Source organism: Panicum hallii, chromosome 2 (genome assembly GCF_002211085.1).
Source record: "Panicum hallii strain FIL2 chromosome 2, PHallii_v3.1, whole genome shotgun sequence".
Lineage (NCBI taxonomy): Eukaryota > Viridiplantae > Streptophyta > Magnoliopsida > Poales > Poaceae > Panicum > Panicum hallii.
The window spans coordinates 23,290,992-23,310,789 of record NC_038043.1 but is presented as its reverse complement, the minus strand read 5'-3'; the positions used below and the strand labels follow the sequence as shown (position 1 = coordinate 23,310,789).

General features: G+C 42.9%; 1 protein-coding gene across 8 annotated transcripts; it reads left to right on the top strand.

Moving 5' to 3' along the window:
- Positions 1–12,749: 12,749 nt before the first annotated feature.
- Positions 12,750–19,776, top strand: LOC112883132 (BTB/POZ domain-containing protein At5g47800-like). Of its 8 annotated transcripts, XM_025948370.1 has the most exons (8): positions 12,750–13,177; positions 14,116–14,211; positions 15,097–15,245; positions 15,827–15,909; positions 16,035–16,104; positions 17,314–17,379; positions 17,867–19,021; positions 19,111–19,776. In XM_025948370.1, exons 4-8 carry the CDS (start codon positions 15,851–15,853, stop codon positions 19,549–19,551), a joined length of 1,791 nt encoding a protein of 596 aa, XP_025804155.1. In that variant the 5' UTR covers positions 12,750–13,177; positions 14,116–14,211; positions 15,097–15,245; positions 15,827–15,850; the 3' UTR covers positions 19,552–19,776. The 8 variants fall into 8 exon arrangements, with proteins under 8 accessions (XP_025804155.1, XP_025804151.1, XP_025804150.1 ...); XM_025948366.1 differs by lacking the exon at positions 15,097–15,245; XM_025948365.1 differs by lacking the exon at positions 15,097–15,245 and having other exon boundaries at positions 15,824–15,909.
- Positions 19,777–19,798: the final 22 nt, after the last annotated feature.

The following is a 19,798-nucleotide window of genomic DNA, read 5'->3' as shown; positions in this document are numbered from 1 at the left end:
CTTGCTTTTGTCCTAATGATAGCATAAAAAGAAAAGTCAATGCAAGGTGTACTTTGAGGGACCAAAATATTTGAAAAGAAACCATTGGATTAAGTTATGGACGGTCATAATGCTCTACAGCTGCCAAATTGGTGTCGATCGCCAGATGGAATGAACTCCATGGCATTGAGTTCTGATGGCCAGAACTTACACACGACGCAGGCAATGCAAGATGGCACTGCGGCTGCAAGGAGAATAGTTATATACACAAATAAAGGTTCCAAGTAAACTAAAAGTAGATTGGCTTTTGCATCTGTGGACGTAATAACTCGTTCCTCATCGATCACCCTTTTCTTTCCCTACTCGAATCCTGCCTCCTTTTGCCCAAGCGGCCAAAAGCATGAGATTGGATTTTGTGTTTCTTTTTATCAGGTCAAAATGGCCAGTCGATCGAATTGATTCCATTCGGAAATTGAGCACCTTTTCCATTTCTTCTAGATCATTGATACTTCATGGACTGCAGAAAGGAAGCGTCTGCAAAACCAATATAAAAGTACGGAGATATCTGAAAAACGTTTGGGGGAATATTTGATTGTGCGGCGCGTGTGATTCTGCTAGCTTTTGATCGGATCTGTCAAATGATCAGTCAGAAGCCTTACTTAATTTCAAACCTTTAGTTGCCGCTCAAGTGAAGTTTATAATAAATTAAAGTGGTGGGTCGAATCAACCAAAGCAAGAGTGATCATATTAGGTGAGTATTCAGTGTAAGTACAGCACTTTTACAGCTAATGTGGATTAAGAGTTCAAAATAAGTGGATGGTCCTTCACAAGTGTACATCAAAATCTCTTTAGAAATTAGAAGTCTTATTTCTCTTTTTTTTCCTTTTTCTTTGGCAGAATGCCCCAAAAGATATCCCAATATAACTTTGGTCAAACTTTTGAAACTTCAACTATCAATTACTTTATCATATTAAAAACTGAAAAATCATATGTGTGCATTTATCTGAAAATGCTTTCATAATAATGTTATCAAATACATTAGATTTTCTAGATAATATCTACTACAAAATTGTGGTAAAAGTTACACAAATAAGATTGCACATTTGTCTAAATGTTAAGTATTAATAGTTGGAGAGTGTAAATATATAAGGGGGGCTTGCACGAGACGCTTCTAAGAAAATGTTCATCTTCATCTTCACAAAAAAGTTGCACATACACATTTTACTAGAGCAGCAACAAAGTTTGCAACAACGGCTTCCTTTTTACAATATTCAAAAATTATAATCGCAACATTTTGAAACTAAAGCTGCAACATTCTAAAAGCACATTTAAAACTAACAAAATTTCAGTGAAACAAATAGAATTGGTCAAGTATTAGACGGAAAAGGTGCATCATGGTAAATTAACTATTGAATAATCTAGAATAAACTTTTGCAACATGCTAAAGTAGTTGTTGCAACATCTTATCATATATTAAGCATCATAAAAATAAATCACTACAACTTCACATATCAACCCGTTGTAGCATCCTAAAACAACTGTTGCAACATCAATAATCAGTTGAAACTCTTGTTGCAACATCATCGTTGTCCGTTGCAACAAAAATACGTGTAAAAATTTCCCACCAACATCCGTCATTGGGGTCGAAGCATCACTCCGCAGCATCATCGCATGGCTATCACAATAAAAATACGTGTAAAAAAATCCCACCTCAAATCGCCGCTTGGCTTGGGGTACCTGAGTTTTGGTTGGGCTGTCGGACGCCCTAACCCGAGCATTATCTTTATTTTGATCTTAGTTTGCTTGGGTTATGTTGTCTCAGTAAAAGTTTCTAGTGATTGAATGACAGGTCAACGGGACGCATATCACTACCGGAAAAAAGATCTTTGCCGAGTGTCAAATATTTTACCGAGTGTTTTTTTTCGGACACTCGGCAAAGAGCTTCTTTGCCGAGTGCCTTTTATAGACACTCGGCAAAGAAGCTCTTTGCCGAGTGCCTTTTTCAAGACACTCGGCAAAGAAGCTCTTTGCCGAGTGCCCTATTTAGACACTCGGCAAAGAAGCCACTCGGCAAAAAAGCTCTTTGCCGAGTGCTTTTCAGACACTCGGCAAAGATAATTTTCAAATTATATTTTGAAGTAGTAAATTAATTTAAATAAAAATATTTTCAACTACAAAGTTGTATAACTCATCAAGATGCACAATTCTTATTTTGGACATTTCTTTATTTGACAAAATAAATATACATTTGTTCACAAAACATATATCTCTCTCGTAGTTTATGAAACTAGAAGAGAGATATATAAGATTTGTGAACAATATTAGAATTATCATGTCAGATGAAGAAATGATAAAACAACCAAAATAAACTTTGTAGATCTCAAAAAGTTATGAAAGTTTGTAGTTGACAACTTTTTGATTTGAAATCATTGTGTTATATTAAAATACGTTTGAAATTTTCAAATTTGAAATTCAAATTTTGTAAACGATCTCGGATGAAGAAACTTCCAAAATAAAATTTGTAGATCTCAAAAAGTTATGAAAGTTTGTAGTTGACAACTTTTTGATTTGAAATCATTGTGTCATATTAAAATACGTTTGAAGTTTTCAAATTTGAAATTCAAATTTTGTAAACGATCTCGGATGAAGAAACTACCAAAATAAAAGTTGTAGATCTCGAAAAGTTATGCCACTTTGTAGTTTACAACTTTTTTATTTGAATTTATTTACTATCTCAAACAAACAATTTACACTCGGTTAATTATAATATGTGGAGAATAAAAACGTAATGTTGACACATGTGGTCTAATGGTGCAGTGGTAGAGTGAGTTGTTTGTATACAGGAGGTTGTGAGTTCGAAACCTATCATCGATAAATTATGAAAAATTGCTGAAAAAAATGTGCAACCCATTAGATGGGTCCCTAGCTGGATGTGCATGCCTCCCCCAATAAATTCTTTTTTTCCTATTTCATTTTTTGGATTTTTTTCGATTTACATTTTGCCGAGTGCTTCTCTTTGCCGAGTGCTCGGCAAAGACGTCTTTGCCGACGAAATCGCTGCCGAGTGCCCTTTGCCGAGTGTTACACTCGGCAAAGGCTTTGCCGAGTGTAATAGTGGCTTTGCCGAGTGTCCCAGACACTCGGCAAAGCCTCTGATTCCGGTAGTGTATGTTTGTCAAGTTTATGTTTTGGAGACTCTTCAGTATGCAATAAAAAGAAGACACCTCGGCAAAGGCTTTGCCGAGTGTAATAGTGGCTTTGCCGAGTGTCCCAGACACTCGGCAAAGCCTCTGATTCCGGTAGTGTATGTTTGTCAAGTTTATGTTTTGGAGACTCTTCAGTATGCAATAAAAAGAAGACACCGAAGCCGGGATAAAGATTGGATTGATTAGTCAACTCTCATGGAGAAAATGAATGCAGGATAATAGAATTATAGAAATTTTGTACATGATGAAGCATTGCCTCCATGCAACATTGGACAATTCGGTGCAACGAAGTTGTGCATGCTGGAGCAATGAAGATCAAGTACCCACGAAGCTTTTACACCTTGAATAGTTCAGGGATCAAGTTCAACACGCTGGAAGCTTCGTGGGAGTTGACTTCCAGAGAGCCGCACAAGTTCAAAGCCCCACTGAATGGTCTAGAATACTTTATACACATAAAATATTCTTGCCTCTAACGGCTAATGAAGGTCCTACATGCTGGAAGGTCCAGCAAAGTGGATGATTGCATATTTCACAGTAACGCCGGAGAGGTATGTATAGAAAATTGGTCACACCAGTGGTCCGGCAATGTATAAGTCTTGGTCGTCGATCTTCCGGCATTAGAACGAATTTGAGCCATTGGAGCTACAGTAGGTTTGAGGGGTTACCTATATACTACTTCCTCTGGTCCGGTATCTTAGCACATGTTTGGTTTGGAAATAGGTTGGTTCTATCCCTATTTTTCTAGGTTGGATCCAACCCATGTAGTATTTGGTTAGACGGAAGGGTCCAACCTAGTTTTATGTTTAGTTTTATGTTTGGTTATAGAGATTTGGAGGGATGGTATGGATGCCAATTTCACACCGCTAGCAACATCCACCCATGGGCCCCACCTGTCATCCTCCTGTGAACCTCATCTCCTTCCTCTGTTGCTCACGCCGAGCGCCGCCGCCGCGCGATCTGCTCATCAGCTGGCGCTCTGCCCCTCCCCCGTGCCCCTCCGTCGACACTCCGCCCCTCCACCGTGCTCCTGCGCCGGCGTGCTTCTCCTCTGCATGAGCTGGCCGCCGCAGACCGAGCTTGCCCCGCCGCGCCGCTCCTCCACACGAGCCCCCGCTGCAAGCCGAGCTCCCTCCCTCCTTGTGTCGCTCCTCCGCCTGCCATGGGGCAAGCTCCTCCCGCCGCGCCAAGCTAGCCGTCATGGGCCGCGCGGAGCTTACCCTACCATGTGTCGATCCTCCACCTGAGATGGCCACCGAGGCTCGAGCTCGCCGCTCCTCCGACCACCGCGCCACTACGAGCCAAGCTCGGCCGGCTTCCTAGTGCTATCGCGCCGGCGCCGGTGCAGCCTGAGCTCGCGGGAGCTGCCAGGAGCCCTTGCACGCGACCGCCGGAGCATGTTCCCGCAAGAGCTGCCGCGTGGGGCCGACGGCGAGCTCCGCGCGTGCTGCTAGGAGGAGCCCCTACGCGCGCCGTGCCGGCACAAGCTTCGACACGCATGGCCGCTGGCGCACGCTCTTATATGAGGAAGACGGCACACCAACTCTGTTCAAGTGCGTCAGGGTGGTCCGCTCGATTTGGGCGGACCACTTCGACCCACATCTAAGCGGAATATTCCCCTCGAGGGATGGATCTAACCCACCTCAATCTGAAACCAAACACCTCTAAAAATAGATTCGGTCCAACCCAACCTACTTCAACCCTTGAACCAAATACACGCTTAGACGTACACAGAAGGGTTAGGAGATCAAGACATGAACAATTTTGCCTTGATACTGGCGCTGTTTCGCTCGTTGCCGTGGATACTGCGGTCGTTGAGTAATTTTGCATGCACACGTGTAGGAGGGTCAGCGGTTTAATCATTCACAAGGATAAAAAAAACTCTTCGTATTCTACCCGTCAAAAGAATAGAAGGGGTAATTGCCTGCATTGGAAACATGCAAACGCCTAATATAATGGACAAAGTAGAAAACTGAGATATGCCTAAGATACCGGACCGGAGAAAGTATTTATAAGTGATCAGAAGATAGGTTCTGCAAGACTTGCCTTTTATGCAGTCATGCGGGTGGCTTATCCGGCAGGCCCTTTTGTCACTATAAAAAAAAATTTAGACGCAGGTAAAAATATATTTCTAAAGTATGACTTGAATTATATAAAATACTATATAGTCATAGCTACTAAAGAACTTATAATAATTTTTTAGATTATTAAATGATCTTAAATGAAAAGGTATCAACTATAAAGTTTTAGATCTCATCAACCTCAATAATTTTGGTATAAAGTTTGACTTCATCTGAGATCATATGAAAAAGTTATGATTTTTTTAAATGGAACCATTTGTAGGACGAGTCATGCCATCACTCGTCCTAGAAATGTATTTTATGGGCGGATGACGCTATTACCCATCTCTAAAAATATTTTTAGGAGCGTATGAATTGCTACAGTGACACCGCTCCATTTGTAGGAGCAGGTTATCTTTTGGGCTGCGCCTAAAAAAATAGAACACCCCTATAAATCGTTTTTTAACAGTGTGTGTGGGTTGCTCAATATCCACGACCGTACGAAGCTTGACGATCAAGAGCAATAGCCGTGGTGGCTACTGCAACATGGAGTAGGGTTGGCACTGCTTGATCCATGGATATCATCGTATAAATCCTTGTGCTTAACTAAAATAGGTTTATCTAGTGTTGCTTTTAGAGCTTAATGTCATAATTCATCCTCTGTTAGTATGTCGTGCTAGACTTTCAAACCATCATGATATCAAATTTTCCATAGCCTACAAAACTCAGACCAAATTCTTTAATTTCCAATACCTGAGTTATCTAGAGACGAGACCAGAAATGCCCACGGTAGCTCACACGCTGGCCTAACCTAGTAATCTGACATGCATGCCCACATTGTTTCTCATGTTCAATTTGCACTCATACTTTCCAGAACATGACAAATGCCAGGTACAAGGGGACCAGAAGAGAGAAAAAGGAGAAGGAAACATGGAGGCCGGCCAAAAATTCCAGATTCCTCTGATTGATCGACAGCAAAGGTTTGGATACAGGTTGTAAGCCCAGTCAGGGAGCATATCGTTCATGGGCACTGTCCAAGCCAATTCCACTACCGCTTACCCGTCGTACACAACTTTCTACAAATGTCCCAAAAGACAGCGACAAACTTGCGATGCACAGAAGAGATTGCTTCAGAAAAGAATGGGGAATAAATCATGTTGCAGATGATATTTGGTGATGCATACTATTGCAAAAATCTAGTACTGTGGCTAAGGACTTAATTGGGAGACTAATAGACAGACAAGATGTTCGAATGTCAGAAATTGAAAAACGACAGTGATGGATCAGTAATAACATACTGCCTTCGTCCTTAAGTATAAGATATTTAGGAATTAGGATAATTTAATTAGCTTGTCCTGAACATCATATATTTAAGAACGGAGGAGTACATATTTCGTAGATGAACCAACACCACTATTTTCTTTTCTTGACTCCTGAATAATTAACAGCTATGGGAAACAAGCCAACTACAGCGAATTAAAGGTCTATAGAATTACGATGCAATGCTGCAGAACATCGTTTCTGCGTTTGTTACCGTTAGCTTGTACGTGCTAAACTAGAAGGCCAGAGACACCAATTTTATAACATCAAAAGTTAATTACCATAAATACTAAATCAAGACCTCCAAAGATTGCTAATACAATCTGATGAGGGTACTCATCAACTATGTGCAATGTGAATTTAACCCATTCATGCTGTATGTACATATATATGATACGTTACAGCTCAATTGATCATTGACAACAAAGACAAAAGGTTCCAGCAATTGACTAGTGTGACGTGTATATCCGTTGGAAACAACAAATTCAGAAACACAAGGTTTGTGTTTCTTGCATCTCATAAAAAAATATCAGCAAGCATGAAGAGAACCATCTCGTAATGTTGTTTCACCTTAGATTTGTTTCTTTGTAATTTTTTGATTCAAGGAAGAAAGTAGAAAAATTATCACCTACCTAATTGTTAGTTGTTACAGGACAAAAATGCTCATGCCTTGCCTCAAAAAAACAATGCTCATGCCAATAGTCTTGAGGATGATTAGTGTCGTCTTATGGAGCGATGAAGGTTGTGCAGGCGTGAGGACTGAGGAGGTCCAACACGTAGCAGTCGAACCTCCCTAGGTGGCCTGCCAGGTGGCAGACCACAGGGCGGTGGCCCTGCTCATATACTAGCTCTAATTCTAAGCTTATCTTTCTAACTCACGCTTAGAAAAATAATATATCTGCTTTTATTATCTCAACAAGAGCATCATATAGATCATTCTAATTTGGCAACTGAATAAAGTGATAGAAGACGCATGGCTAGGCCAAACCGCAGTTCAACTGCAGTCGAGAGGCATCTTGTCACCAAACTTGCCGAAGTTCATTTAGGTGCATATGCGGAAAGCTCATTTTCACCTGAATATTCTTCTGTTTTTATTTTCCTAAAAAACGCGTTGATGTGCCAAAATTTAGTGGAAAAGCAAGAGTTATGTTGTACGCGCATAACCAACCATGCGCACTTATTTGGCACATATTCAAAGAAAACATATATACACTTGGATCTGAAGAAACGTGTAGCCGATTTATACATGTCGTTTGTGAAGTAAAAGGAAAACATGTCTTTGTCACAACAGGCAAACTAAGTGCTTCATATTCCACTTTGCTGACTTTTATCGCCACGCCTGCTTCCTGAAGACAAGTTCTAAGAATGGACAGTTAAATCCATTGATATGCAACAACAGGCAACAGCATCCATCATATATATCATGTTTTTCTGACAAATGTGTTCAACAATTGGCCAGCTGGCTGAAAGCCAAAATACTTTTGCACGGAGAAATTAAAACTCTTGTGTCATCCCGCAGCAAAGCAGAATTCAGCAGGGAATCTGCTTTAGTTTCCAGGACAACAAATTTCTCGTAGCTTTCGTACTAGCTAGCCTCATCACTTCGACTCCACCTGTGAACAGGTAAATCAAAGCATGATGCAATCGATCAGTTATATCGCAACAATGTTCAGTTGTTTTCTATCTCCAGGTCAGAAGTAATCTGATCACCAAGTTACCCATCATGGGCGCATCATGGCCTACGCCGGTCGAATTCTAACCCTACAAAGCCCCCTTTTTGAGGGCCTTTTAACCTAGGACAAAATATTGGCAACCATCAAAACCTCTTTTTTTTCCAACTACTCATCAAGTGCACGCAGAAGTGAGGCAAGGAGTACTAGTGGAGGGAGGGCAAGGGCAGCTCCAAGCTAGCCACTAGAAGGGGACAACATCAAACTGGGAGAATCTGCGATGGCCTATCGATCTCTGTCGATGTTCGGCCTGCCCTCACCGGTGTCGATCGCCGACAACGCGATCCGTGAGGTAGCCCAGCTAGCTGAGCCGGGCCGGAGTGTGTGGCCGGTGACACGGAATATCCCCTCCCTCATTTGGTGCCGCAGGCAGAGAAGTAGTGGTGGTGCTGGTGGAGCTGATGAGAGATGGGGACGGTAGGCTGGTAGTGTCTCCCACTATCACTGTGGAAAGCGAGCACTGTGTGTTGCTCATGAAATAGTCAGCTTTTGCCTTGATGCATGGCCTGTAGCTTCGTTCCCTTCCCCATGTATGGGGCAGTTCCTTGTATAGGCAATGAGTCATCATAGGCCTCTTTGCTTTTGCCCATGATTCCATGGCGGCATGATGCAGTGCCTGATCCTTTGGAACTGCATTGAAAGCTTTTTGTGCCTGCAGGAGCACTTTCCCATGGGAGGGGTACTTCTTTGGTTGATGCAAATATCTTTGGCAGGCAGGACTTGTTCTGCAGTCTACTGCACCGGACGGTTATGTTCAGCTGAATGTGTGAGTAGCTAGGCGCACTACTAGTGTGGCTGGTGGCCTTCTGTGAAATATCATTTTTTTTCTGTTAGGGTTTTCTGGCATAATCGATCTGAGACATGATCATGCGGCATTGTCACTTGTTGCTCATAGACTACACTAGCATTTGGCCCAGTTAGATGGCAGGTTGGCTGGACCCCTGGGCTGGGTGCGGGCTTGGTCCGCGCCTAGGTCAAGGCTGTACATGCCGTTGTCCTTTGAATGCACACAAGGTCGACGCTTTCCAGCCTGAACCATGTCCTGAACTTTGCTTGCGCACCTAGATATCCCACCTTTTAAATAAAGAATTATATCGCTTTTTTTCTCATTTGCATATAATTAATTTGGGTGTTTCAAGAAATATTGTGGGGTCAACTGGCCTACAACCTTGAGTGAAGCTTCTTATGAGCTAGAAATGTTGGCGCTAGTTAACCTTGACAATATTGTCATTACTACTTAAACATAAAGTTTTTATGTGATGCTTTGACGAAATAAATTTATTGAATTTACAAAATTCGTATTGAATTTAGTGTCAAGCTACTGTGATACCATTAAAATGTAAAAATGTATTATAGGTTTAATGTATTTATAGTTACACTATCATGAATTTAGGAAATGAAGTATATTTTTTAGGTTCTCAAAATGTCCAGCGTTGCAATTGTCATGTCATAAAATTTTACCATCTATCTTTCTAATTGGAAAATTAATCAAACATTCAAGCTGAATCTAAAATAATGTGCAACTATTTTGATGCCAAAAGTTAATTGTTACTCTCTGAGTAAGAAGACTAGTAAAATCATTTTTCGAAACTTACTTTGCTTTTGAAAAAAAAAATATTACTCAGGGTAACGTTGGGAATACATATACCATTTTTAATATTTAAATGACGAAAGTATATAGCATTAAGGCGTAAACACATGTTTTACTGGATTACCCATGAAATTTGCGAAGGAAATAGAACAAGCAGACAACCTATACGAGAACTGGTCCAAGGGATCTAGAGCTCTGGGCTAAAGTGGACCATGCATATGACAGGAAATGCACCCAACAGGCAGCTGCAAGATCTCATTGGCCTGCATCTTGTAACATCTTACAGCACATGAAAAAAAGTGCCTTTTTACATCGGTCTGTAATTGTCGACAAGACGGAGTTTATAATAGTCTTTCTCTCTGCAATATGACCTGATGCCCATCATGCCTTTTCTTTCATGAGAACCCATCATGTTATCCAAGACATTAAGAATCTAGTGTGTCGGCATGGTACTTACTAATCATTGCCAACCCCATTTGAAACACAAGAATTTAACATAATAAGCTTTGCAAAAAATAACAAAAATACTCTTGACAGAAAATTTCTTCCCAACGTTCTACTCCAAATTGGCCTTGAATTTGCAGCATTACATGCATGTCCTATTCTCATGTGCCGGCTTAATTATATAACTGACACGTGAATGATCCAGCAACAAATTGGTGCAAAATCTGTGATCTTGAAAAGAAAATAGTAGATACTCCCTCCTTTTTTAAATATAGCGGAGGGCGTAATAGTTGATGAGTGGAACGAACATACCCAGCAAGGTGCAACTAGGGTGGAAAAACTGACTAATTAGAGTGTTTTTAGGATTCTTCTAAAGATACTAAGAGATATCAGAACTAGAACTTGAGATTTGGTACCTAGTATCAAACTTTTCGGTACCTCACATGATGACCAGTGGCATCTCTCCAGCAACTGTAGAAAAAATGGTACTAATAATTAAGGATGATACATTCTTTTCCTGGCACAAATGTTGTTTCCATACTCTTCTTTTTGTTGCGTGTAGTGAAGCTTAATTTTCAAAAAAAAGCACATAAGCATTTTGAGAATGATGGGAATTCATGGGAAAACTAGTGAGTGCCCTTTGTTTTCATGCAGTCATAGACGATTGTTCTAGAGATTTGCCGAGAAAGGGCACGATGGCATGGAGTATGATTTGACGAGGTTAGGAAGTAGTGCATCCCTATCTGTCCCGGCTAATGCTATGAAAGCAGCCAAATAATGAGGTTGTGACCTCTTGTGAGCCTGTGGACGCAGTAAGCTATCACAGGAAGGGAATGCTATATATATAGTAGCTCATTTCTTGTTTGGTACGGACCACCACCAATATTAATTTGGCTCCTACACATTAAAAGAAACTAACCTGACTCTCATCTGCTTAACGTCATCAAGTATTTAATTATGTGATCTTTGATTTGTATCTTTATTTCAGAGGCCTTACTTGGCATGCATATATAGATATTTTTAATCTCGTGTCAAGGCTAATAATGAATATCTACCTACCTATCAATAAATTCTATGTGTCAATAAATATCCCAGAAAAACTACCGATTAATAAAATTATATTACAAAAGCTGAGCTCAAAATAGTTTTGATTGCATTTTCTAAAACTTAGATTTACAAATATTCCAAATTATCTTTCAAAAACAACATCTCAATTGAATCCACACCCTTCTTCGTGACGACATACTTTTGTGGCTAATGAGTGGGAGTTTTTCATATGTGAACTACTGTTTATTTATCTGTACTCGAGTGTTTACAAAAAGAAATATAAGTAAACAATTTGTATATAGAAACTTTGATAAAAATCATGATCAAATGGCTCTCTTTTTTTCATGGATGGAGTTTGAATTATGAATATGGACAGATATATAGTACCTTTCCATCTCGCAATGCTGCCCTTGGTTCCATCATTGAAAAGTGTTAGCAGCTGCAATTTTCCATCAGAATGCACTATGTAAATAATTAAGTAGCTCCTCATCTAGATGTTCAAATTTAAGGAGAATATAGCAATTTCACTCGTACTTGAACAATTGACGTTCGGAGTGCTGCCTCGAGGACGAATGCTTTAATTTTCTCCTTGAAGCACATGAATATATATAGAGAGAGTGAGAGAGAGAGAGCCTTCTCCAGAACTACATTACTTTAGCAAAAAGGACTAATCCATCTATATACTCCCTCCGGACCCTTTCGTAAGGTGTATTTTCATTTTCTATTTTAACTAATATGTAAGGTATTGGCGTATATGCCGATGTATTTTATTTCCGGTCATTCAAGTCGCACGGAAGCTTGTGTTTGTATGCGTCTGGATGATTAAAGCTCAGTTGGATAGGTCTAGCTATTGGATCTTCTTCCAACTTGGTCAGCCACAAACCTCACTGCATGCATGCATGCAAATTGATGATGGTTCCACACGCCAATTGATAAAATGGTATCGGGGTTAATTATTCTTGGTATATGGAATGCAAGCTCACACGCCTTATAAAAGGATTCGGAGGGAGTAGCAATAAAAAACATACATATGTGTAAGGAACAATCGAGTTTTCCTTAGGCCGGGGATGTGTACTTTTCAAATTTTCTTTTCTGGTAAAAGAGGTATAGCACGGCTAAATTTAAGCCGATAGATTAGAGAACCACTTTATTTATTATAGAAGATGGTAATCAAAAGTTCAAAACGTTTTCGGATAAAAACATGGGAAAGAAGCCAACTGCAACTCTTTTCCTAGTTTTCCCATGGACTAATCATGCTGCTTTCTTGGCCTATTGAGAGGTCGATCGAGCTAGTGATGGCAAATAATAGTGATCCTCCGCCGACTTGTGGAGCCAACAAGGAGATCCTGGCCTCCCCCCCCCCCCCCCCACCCCCTCTCTCGTTGCCACATTGCTCCCATTCCTTCACCACACGCAACTCTCTCTCTCTCGATTTCGCTCCATAAGATTGGAATCTTATATGTAGAACATGTGAGAGCGAGAAGAATCATTTTGAGGGAGGGGGATATCTCTAGCTTGATTGTCAGCATCCTCCCATTTCTTCCCTCCATATAACTTCCTCAGCTCATGGAGGCCTAAACCCACCCTCTCCGCACTCCTCATACTGCAAGAGTCTCTCTCTCTCTCTCTCCACCTCTCTCTCTCTAACTCTCTCTCTCTCTACACACGCACAGAGAGAGGCAAAGGAAGAGCCTCCAAGCAGACCCCTATAACATCTCAACCAAATTTTCTGGATCAGCGAGTGGGAACGAAGGTTGGGGTCTCTCTCTCCCATAGCTGCAGCATGCGCGGATCCTAATTGAGGTAAACTTTCTCTCTCCGTCACTCTCAAAGAACTGCCATCTCGGTTCCATAGCTCCATGCTGCACGCCTGCTTCAGCACAAAGCTTTAGATCCATGGAGAGTTTGCAGGATTGGTCAGTCCTGCAACCACACCATGATCACTGCTCGCCCATGGTTCTTTCTCGTCGTTGCAACAGAAGTTTGGCATCTTGCAAAAAAGTTGAAGTTTAGTTTCTCGGCTCTTCCATCCCAATTTTCGCCAAACAAATAATGTTTGGGACGACCTTGGTGGCTTTCTAATGGCCGCAGCTAAATTTAATATGCATGGGTACACTACAATCCAAAGGCATACACGATTTTTCTGTGCTCATTTAATTTGAGATATAAAAATGCCTATGGAGTTCACTTCTCCCATGCTGGAAAAGTAATGCTCTTTAATTGCCACAGCCCAGAGACACGCGTCTAGTATGCCCTTCATATAAATTATTTTGCATTTTTTTTGTCCATTACTCAAGAGGAAAATTATTTTTTCCAAAGAATTAGCTGTTGATTCATTGAATACTACTTGTACCAATTTCTCCAATGGCACCAGCTGCAAACATTAAATCCCTGTGTCGCATGGTCCAGTATTTCCATCATGATATGCAATTCTCTCCCACACCAACCCCCACTTATTCACTTGCAATGAACCTGGCATCTTCAGTGCATGCATTCCATGCTAGCTGCACTTGATGTTAATTTCAGACCTTCAGTCCACATCCCTCTAGTTAAGGGGCAAATTCAGTATTTCAAAGAAACCGAAAGGCGTCGCAATCAGCAAAACTTGTGACTAGTGTTGATATGCTTGAAAGCAAACCAAAGAATCCCCCCATTATTTGCATGTGCCCAAATCACTCATGGCAAGCCTGCATACATAAATGGACACAAGGGTGATGCCAAGTTGCCAACATCTTGTGCAGAGCAAGAGTGAGAAGCAAAAGGAGGGGAGGAAGCAAGCAAGCAACCGGTGATGCATGCATGTCTGGTGGAGCCTTGTGGGGTGAGGCCTGCTTGAGGTGAGCTACTAGCACTGTTACATCTGAAAGCAGCACAGAGTATTAGTGCCATCACCACTGTTTGTCCTCCTGCCTTTTCATCTCTCTCTCTCTCTCTCTCTCTCTCTCTCTCTCTCTCTCTCTCTCTCCATGTTGATGCTACAAGCTGGAGTTTGGTGCATGATGAGGCTTCAAGGGACATGAGTTGCATGGAGGCCCCCCATATGTCTTCCCTAATGCCCTGACGCTTTGGGCACTAGGGAAAGGCTAGGGGCACAGAACAAGCACAAAACTGACTAAACAGATTTCAGGGATTCCCAGCTCCTAGAAATCCTGTTCTTTTGTTTGGATTTTTCTTCTAAGAAATTAAAACGCTAGCATTAGCATCTATCCTTGATCAAAAGAAAATCTAAATTACCTTATCTTGGATTTTTGCTTCCTTAAAAAGCTGCCTGTAATGAGGCTAGGACTGATCTTCCACTCACACCTTTGTCACTAATGTGGCCAGCATCCTGTCTCTATATTGGATTATGAGTGTGTGTGTGTGTTGTGTGGTCTGGGCACAGGTCACATCAGCACTACACCATCAGCAAAAGGTGAGTCAGCCTAATCAACCCACAAGAAGATGCCACCATGTGTATGCGTGTGACGCTGGTTGTGAAGTCATGCTTGCATAAACTTCAAAGAAGTGCATACAATAAACATGTCAATAATATACACTCCGTGAAGATATTCAGAAGGCGAAAGGACCGAGAGAGAGAGAGAGAGAGAGAGAGAGAGAGAGAGAGAGAGAGCGCTAGGATGGGATATGGAGCTCACCCAAAGCTAGCTATCAAGCAAGAGCACACCACACAAACATACACATGCACAAGTGAACTGTGGTCCTGAAAGCTCCTCTCCTCCCAGAGTATATAAATTTGCAGGGGCTGATTGGCGCTTTTTCTCCAAATAAGAAGGGCCACACCTCAGTCACCTCACATTTTCCATGAGCATGAGGTCCAGCTTTTAGCTGGCAGATTATAAGTTTTCAGAGTTTTCCTTTTTAATTCATCAAGGTATGGATCCACTTTACCGCACCAGTTTTGCTTGAAGAAAAAGCTTTTCTTGAATTTGGAAGTTCTGAACAATTTGCTGGCATTTTGTTAGTCGCGCTTTTAAAGCCTTTTCATTCTTTTTGGTATCAATTAAGTTCTAAGAATTTGTCCTTGAAAAGGTTTATTTGTGAAGTTTGTATGATTTAAGATTTTGTGCTTTTGAAGGTCCAGCTGTTCTGTTGTAGGGAAGGATCTGAAAATGAGTGACTGACTGCTAGCAGCCTGTCGCTGGAAATCCTAGCTACAGAACAATATGTAGCCCTGTTTTGGTTTTGTAATCATTCAACTTTGACATTGTTTGATGGATGTGCAAAATTTTGTGAGATTATCACATAATTTTTTTCTGAAGTATTACTTGATAATGAAGGAAGCACTCAATGACTCAACATGGTGTTTGTCTCTGTTTTTTACTCAAAATGGAGGAAACCGACTATTTGTTGTTCGGTTAATTTTGGTGCTCCTCTTATTTTCCAATATGTTAATGTGGTCAAGTAATTCAGCTGAAGCAGCTAGTGGATTAAGAGATCTTATATTATTAGCAGGACTTCGTTAAGAAGATCATCACAATGAAATACATGAAGCTTGGAACAAAACCCGATACATTCTACACTGAAGAAGCAATCAGGTAACTATCATGTAGCATTTGGTTTTCTGTATGGAAATACTAACATCTGCTCCATGTAGCATAAAATACTTTTTGAAAATAACTATCGAGTTACTTAGCAGTTTTCAATTGTTATGGCTTATCAGGTCAGTAGTGTCAGACGTACCCGCGGATCTCATCATCCATGTCAACAACACGAAGTATCAGCTACACAAGGTACTAATAGTTCTTTTTTATTTATGCAAAGTTGTCATTGTTTCCTCTTATGAAACATTCATACTTTCCTCGTGGGATGTTAATCAAACAGTTCATCTTTTTCGAAGTTTTTGACACGGACATCTATTTGTCTAGGTTTCAGTGACTCAAAAGTAGTTTTAAAAGCTTGTTAGTCAACTTAAATACCCATATCAATCCAATGCAAGGAACATCTCCCCTGAAAAGATTTGCTCCACACTGAAAGCACAAAGTTGATTGGGAAAATATTCTTGTCAATCAACTGCAGTTGCAACCACTTGTAAAGGCTCATAGATCTGATAGCCACTACCTTTACAAAACTCCAAATAATTAAGGCATTCGATCATAGTTTACGATGGGGGCGCTGCACTTGATCCATCTTTCTCTGATAGTTCATCGCGTCAAATGTTCCCCTTCGCCACTTTCTTTCCATTGTCACGGATCTAATGATGCTATGAACTAAACCGCTTTTACAAAGTCGCCGCTTGCAATGATTAGTGTAGATCAAAGCCCAATGATGGCATCAAACCAACTCTATCTTTGTTTACTAATTAAAATGCTTATTGAATGAACGAATCTCGGCTGGTTCATCGGGCTGAGGATCTGCTTTACCTAAGATTGTCATAATTCACATGCAGATCGGAACACACAATGGCATAAAGAAAGCCTGTCTCGCGCTTTTTCAGATGCACGCTTCAAAAGCTTCTTCTGAATAACATGCAAACCTAGCTAGTAAAGATGCTGGAAGAATAGTTTGTCCAGTTCTTCTTTAGGTCGTCTTGTGAATGCCACTGATGTGAGTAGTTTACTGGCCATTTGTAAAGTGATCAAGTGGTGAAAGCTATGCTCTGCCTCTAGTTTCAAAGGTTGGTATTCAGGTACTGACCGTCCATGGTGGTTCGGCAGTATTCTGGCTGTGCACTTGCTGCTGGTCTTTCCATTAATCCTATTATTTCCCCCAAGTCTCCGAGATGATTACCTAATTTCTACTAGTATTCTTGGTGAATATGCAAACAAAGAAGCATTCAGGTTGAATCAAGCGTTTGGCATTTTGCAAAGCAAAGAGTTATAGAGAATTACATCCGAAACTATTTTGCCAGATTTGCATAAATTTTACTTTTGAACTCGTCGGTAACTTGTGTAGACATAATTCTGAACATTTGCACTTTCTTGCTTCTACATTATTTGCAGTTGAAATTTGGTCAGCACTATGAAAACGCTGCGTCTGACGACATCGATTGCAATCAGGCTTACAAAGTATGCAGACGAATATCTAGAGCAGTGACCTTTTCAGAAACAATACGAACAAAGAAACACGAAAAGAACCGATGATCACTTGCTTTTTTTTTGGTGCAGCAATAGACATCAGAGCAACATAGCATATAACAAAGTAAACTACAAAGTGCAGACCCGTATGTTGTTGGTTTCAGTGTAACTGAATATGAATCAACAAAACAGTCTCGCATTCATTTTGCGATTTCCCGGTACCTTAAAATGCTTATTAGATAACTTCTACTGGAACATCATGCCACTGCCTCCAGGAAGGTGAATAAGCAGGAAGAGCATGTTTTGAGGGCTTGAGCTCACAATTGCAAATTCAAAGACCTGACGAAAATTGCGTATATAGTGCAGAAATAGACGAGAAGAAATGCTGACAAGCGAATACGGCAGCAATATACTTTTGTGGCCTCGCCCCTTTCCAATCTAGTCCAGCCTCTTGATTTCAGGTGTTGTTTACCTGTAGTTCCCCCTGCTGCTCAAGTGCGGCCTCCTGCAGCGCCTCTGCTCCGACACCGACGACGGCGACGAGGAGCCGGTGCCCGTGGCGCTGCACGACATCCCGGGCGGCGAGGAGGCCTTCGAGCTTTGCGCCAAGTTCTGCTACGGCATCTCCATCAGTATCAGCGCGGCGAACCTGGTGCCGGCGATGCTGGCGGCGCGGTTCCTCCGGATGACGGAGGCCGTCGCCAAGGGGAACCTGGTGGCCAAGCTGGAGACCTTCTTCGACTCATGCGTCCTGCAGGGGTGGAAGGACTCCGTCGCCGCGCTGCAAGCGGCGTGGCGGATCTCCGGCTGGAGCGAGAGCCGCATCGTCCAGCCCTGCATCGACTCCATCGTCGAGAAGATCCTCATGCCGCCGTCCAAGGTCACCTGGTCCTACACGTACACCCGGCCGGGGTACACGAGGAAACCCCACCAGTCGGTCCCCAAGGACTGGTGGACGGAGGACATCTCGGAGCTGGACATCGAGGTGTTCCGCTCGGTCATCTCCACCGTCCGCGCGTCGCGCCTGCTCCCGCCACCGCTCATCGGCGAGGCGCTGCACGTCTACGCGTGCAAGCACCTCGTCGACCCGCTGCGTGCCGGCGCCGTCGCCAACGGCGGCGTCCTCCACCAGGCGCAGAGCTCGGCGGCCGAGGAGACGCTGGCCAAGCAGCGCCGCGTGCTGGAGTCCATCGTCACGATGATCCCCGGCGAGCCGGGGTCGGTCACCGGCCGGTTCCTGCTCCGACTGCTGCGGGTGGCGAACTACGTCAGCGCGTCGTCGTCCACGCGCGCGCAGCTGATCCGGCAGGCCGGGTCCCAGCTCGACGAGGCGAGGGCCGCGGACCTGCTCATCCCGCTGCCGTCGGACCCGCAGGCGTACGACGTCGGCGCGGTGGAGGCCGTGGTGGAGCACTTCCTGGCGCAGTTCCAGCGCCCCGCGGCGCCCGACGAGCGGCAGCGGATGAGCGCCGCCATGGACAAAGTGGCCAGGATATTCGACGAGTGCCTGCGGACCATCGCGCTCGACCGCGACTTCCCCGTCGCCAAGTTCGTCGATCTCGTCGAGTGCTTGCCGGACATCGCCCGCAGTGACCACGACAGCCTCTACTACGCGATCGACATCTATCTCAAGGTCCGAACTCTCCAACAAACATGCAAACTTTAATTTTATATCATGGATTGAGGAGTTGATCAATGGCGGCGATGATGGCGTACGTGCAGGAGCACCCAGAGCTTAGCAAGGCGGACAAGAAGCGGCTGTGCCGGCTGATCGACTGCCGGAAGCTGTCAACGGACGTGCGGGCGCAGGCGATATCCAACGACCGGATGCCGCTGCGCACCATCGTGCAGCTTCTCTTCGTCGAGCAGGAGAGGACCATGGGTGCCGCCGCTGGCGCCAGCCATGGAGCTGCCGTCGCACCAGACCGGGCCTCGGTCGACGCCATCTCCCGGCTCGCGCCAAGAACCAACGAGGACGAACCGGCCTCATCCGCCGACCACAAGTCGGACGTGCACCGGCCACGCCGTGATCACACCCGGGTGGCTGACGGAGCGACGGCAGCCATGACGAGGTCGCTGTCGGCGTCGACCAAGACACCGGTGGCAGGGAGAAAGGAGAGGACGACAGAGGAGAGGGGGAGCAGAATGAGGAACAAGGAGTGATGAAGCCGAGTGTGCAGTTTGTTAATACTTGTGATTCTTGATTTTTTTTAAAAAAAATATTTCTGTGCATCCCATTTTTGGTGGGAGATGTAAGAGGCATCCTTGTTGAAACTTGAAAGAGAATGAGGGGGTAGATTTTGTAATTAAAATGGGTGGGAGATTAATAAGTGGCTACACTCATACAATCTAGGATAGCTCAACAATGAAAATTTTTCATGTTCATCATATTCTACCTCAATTGGTTAGT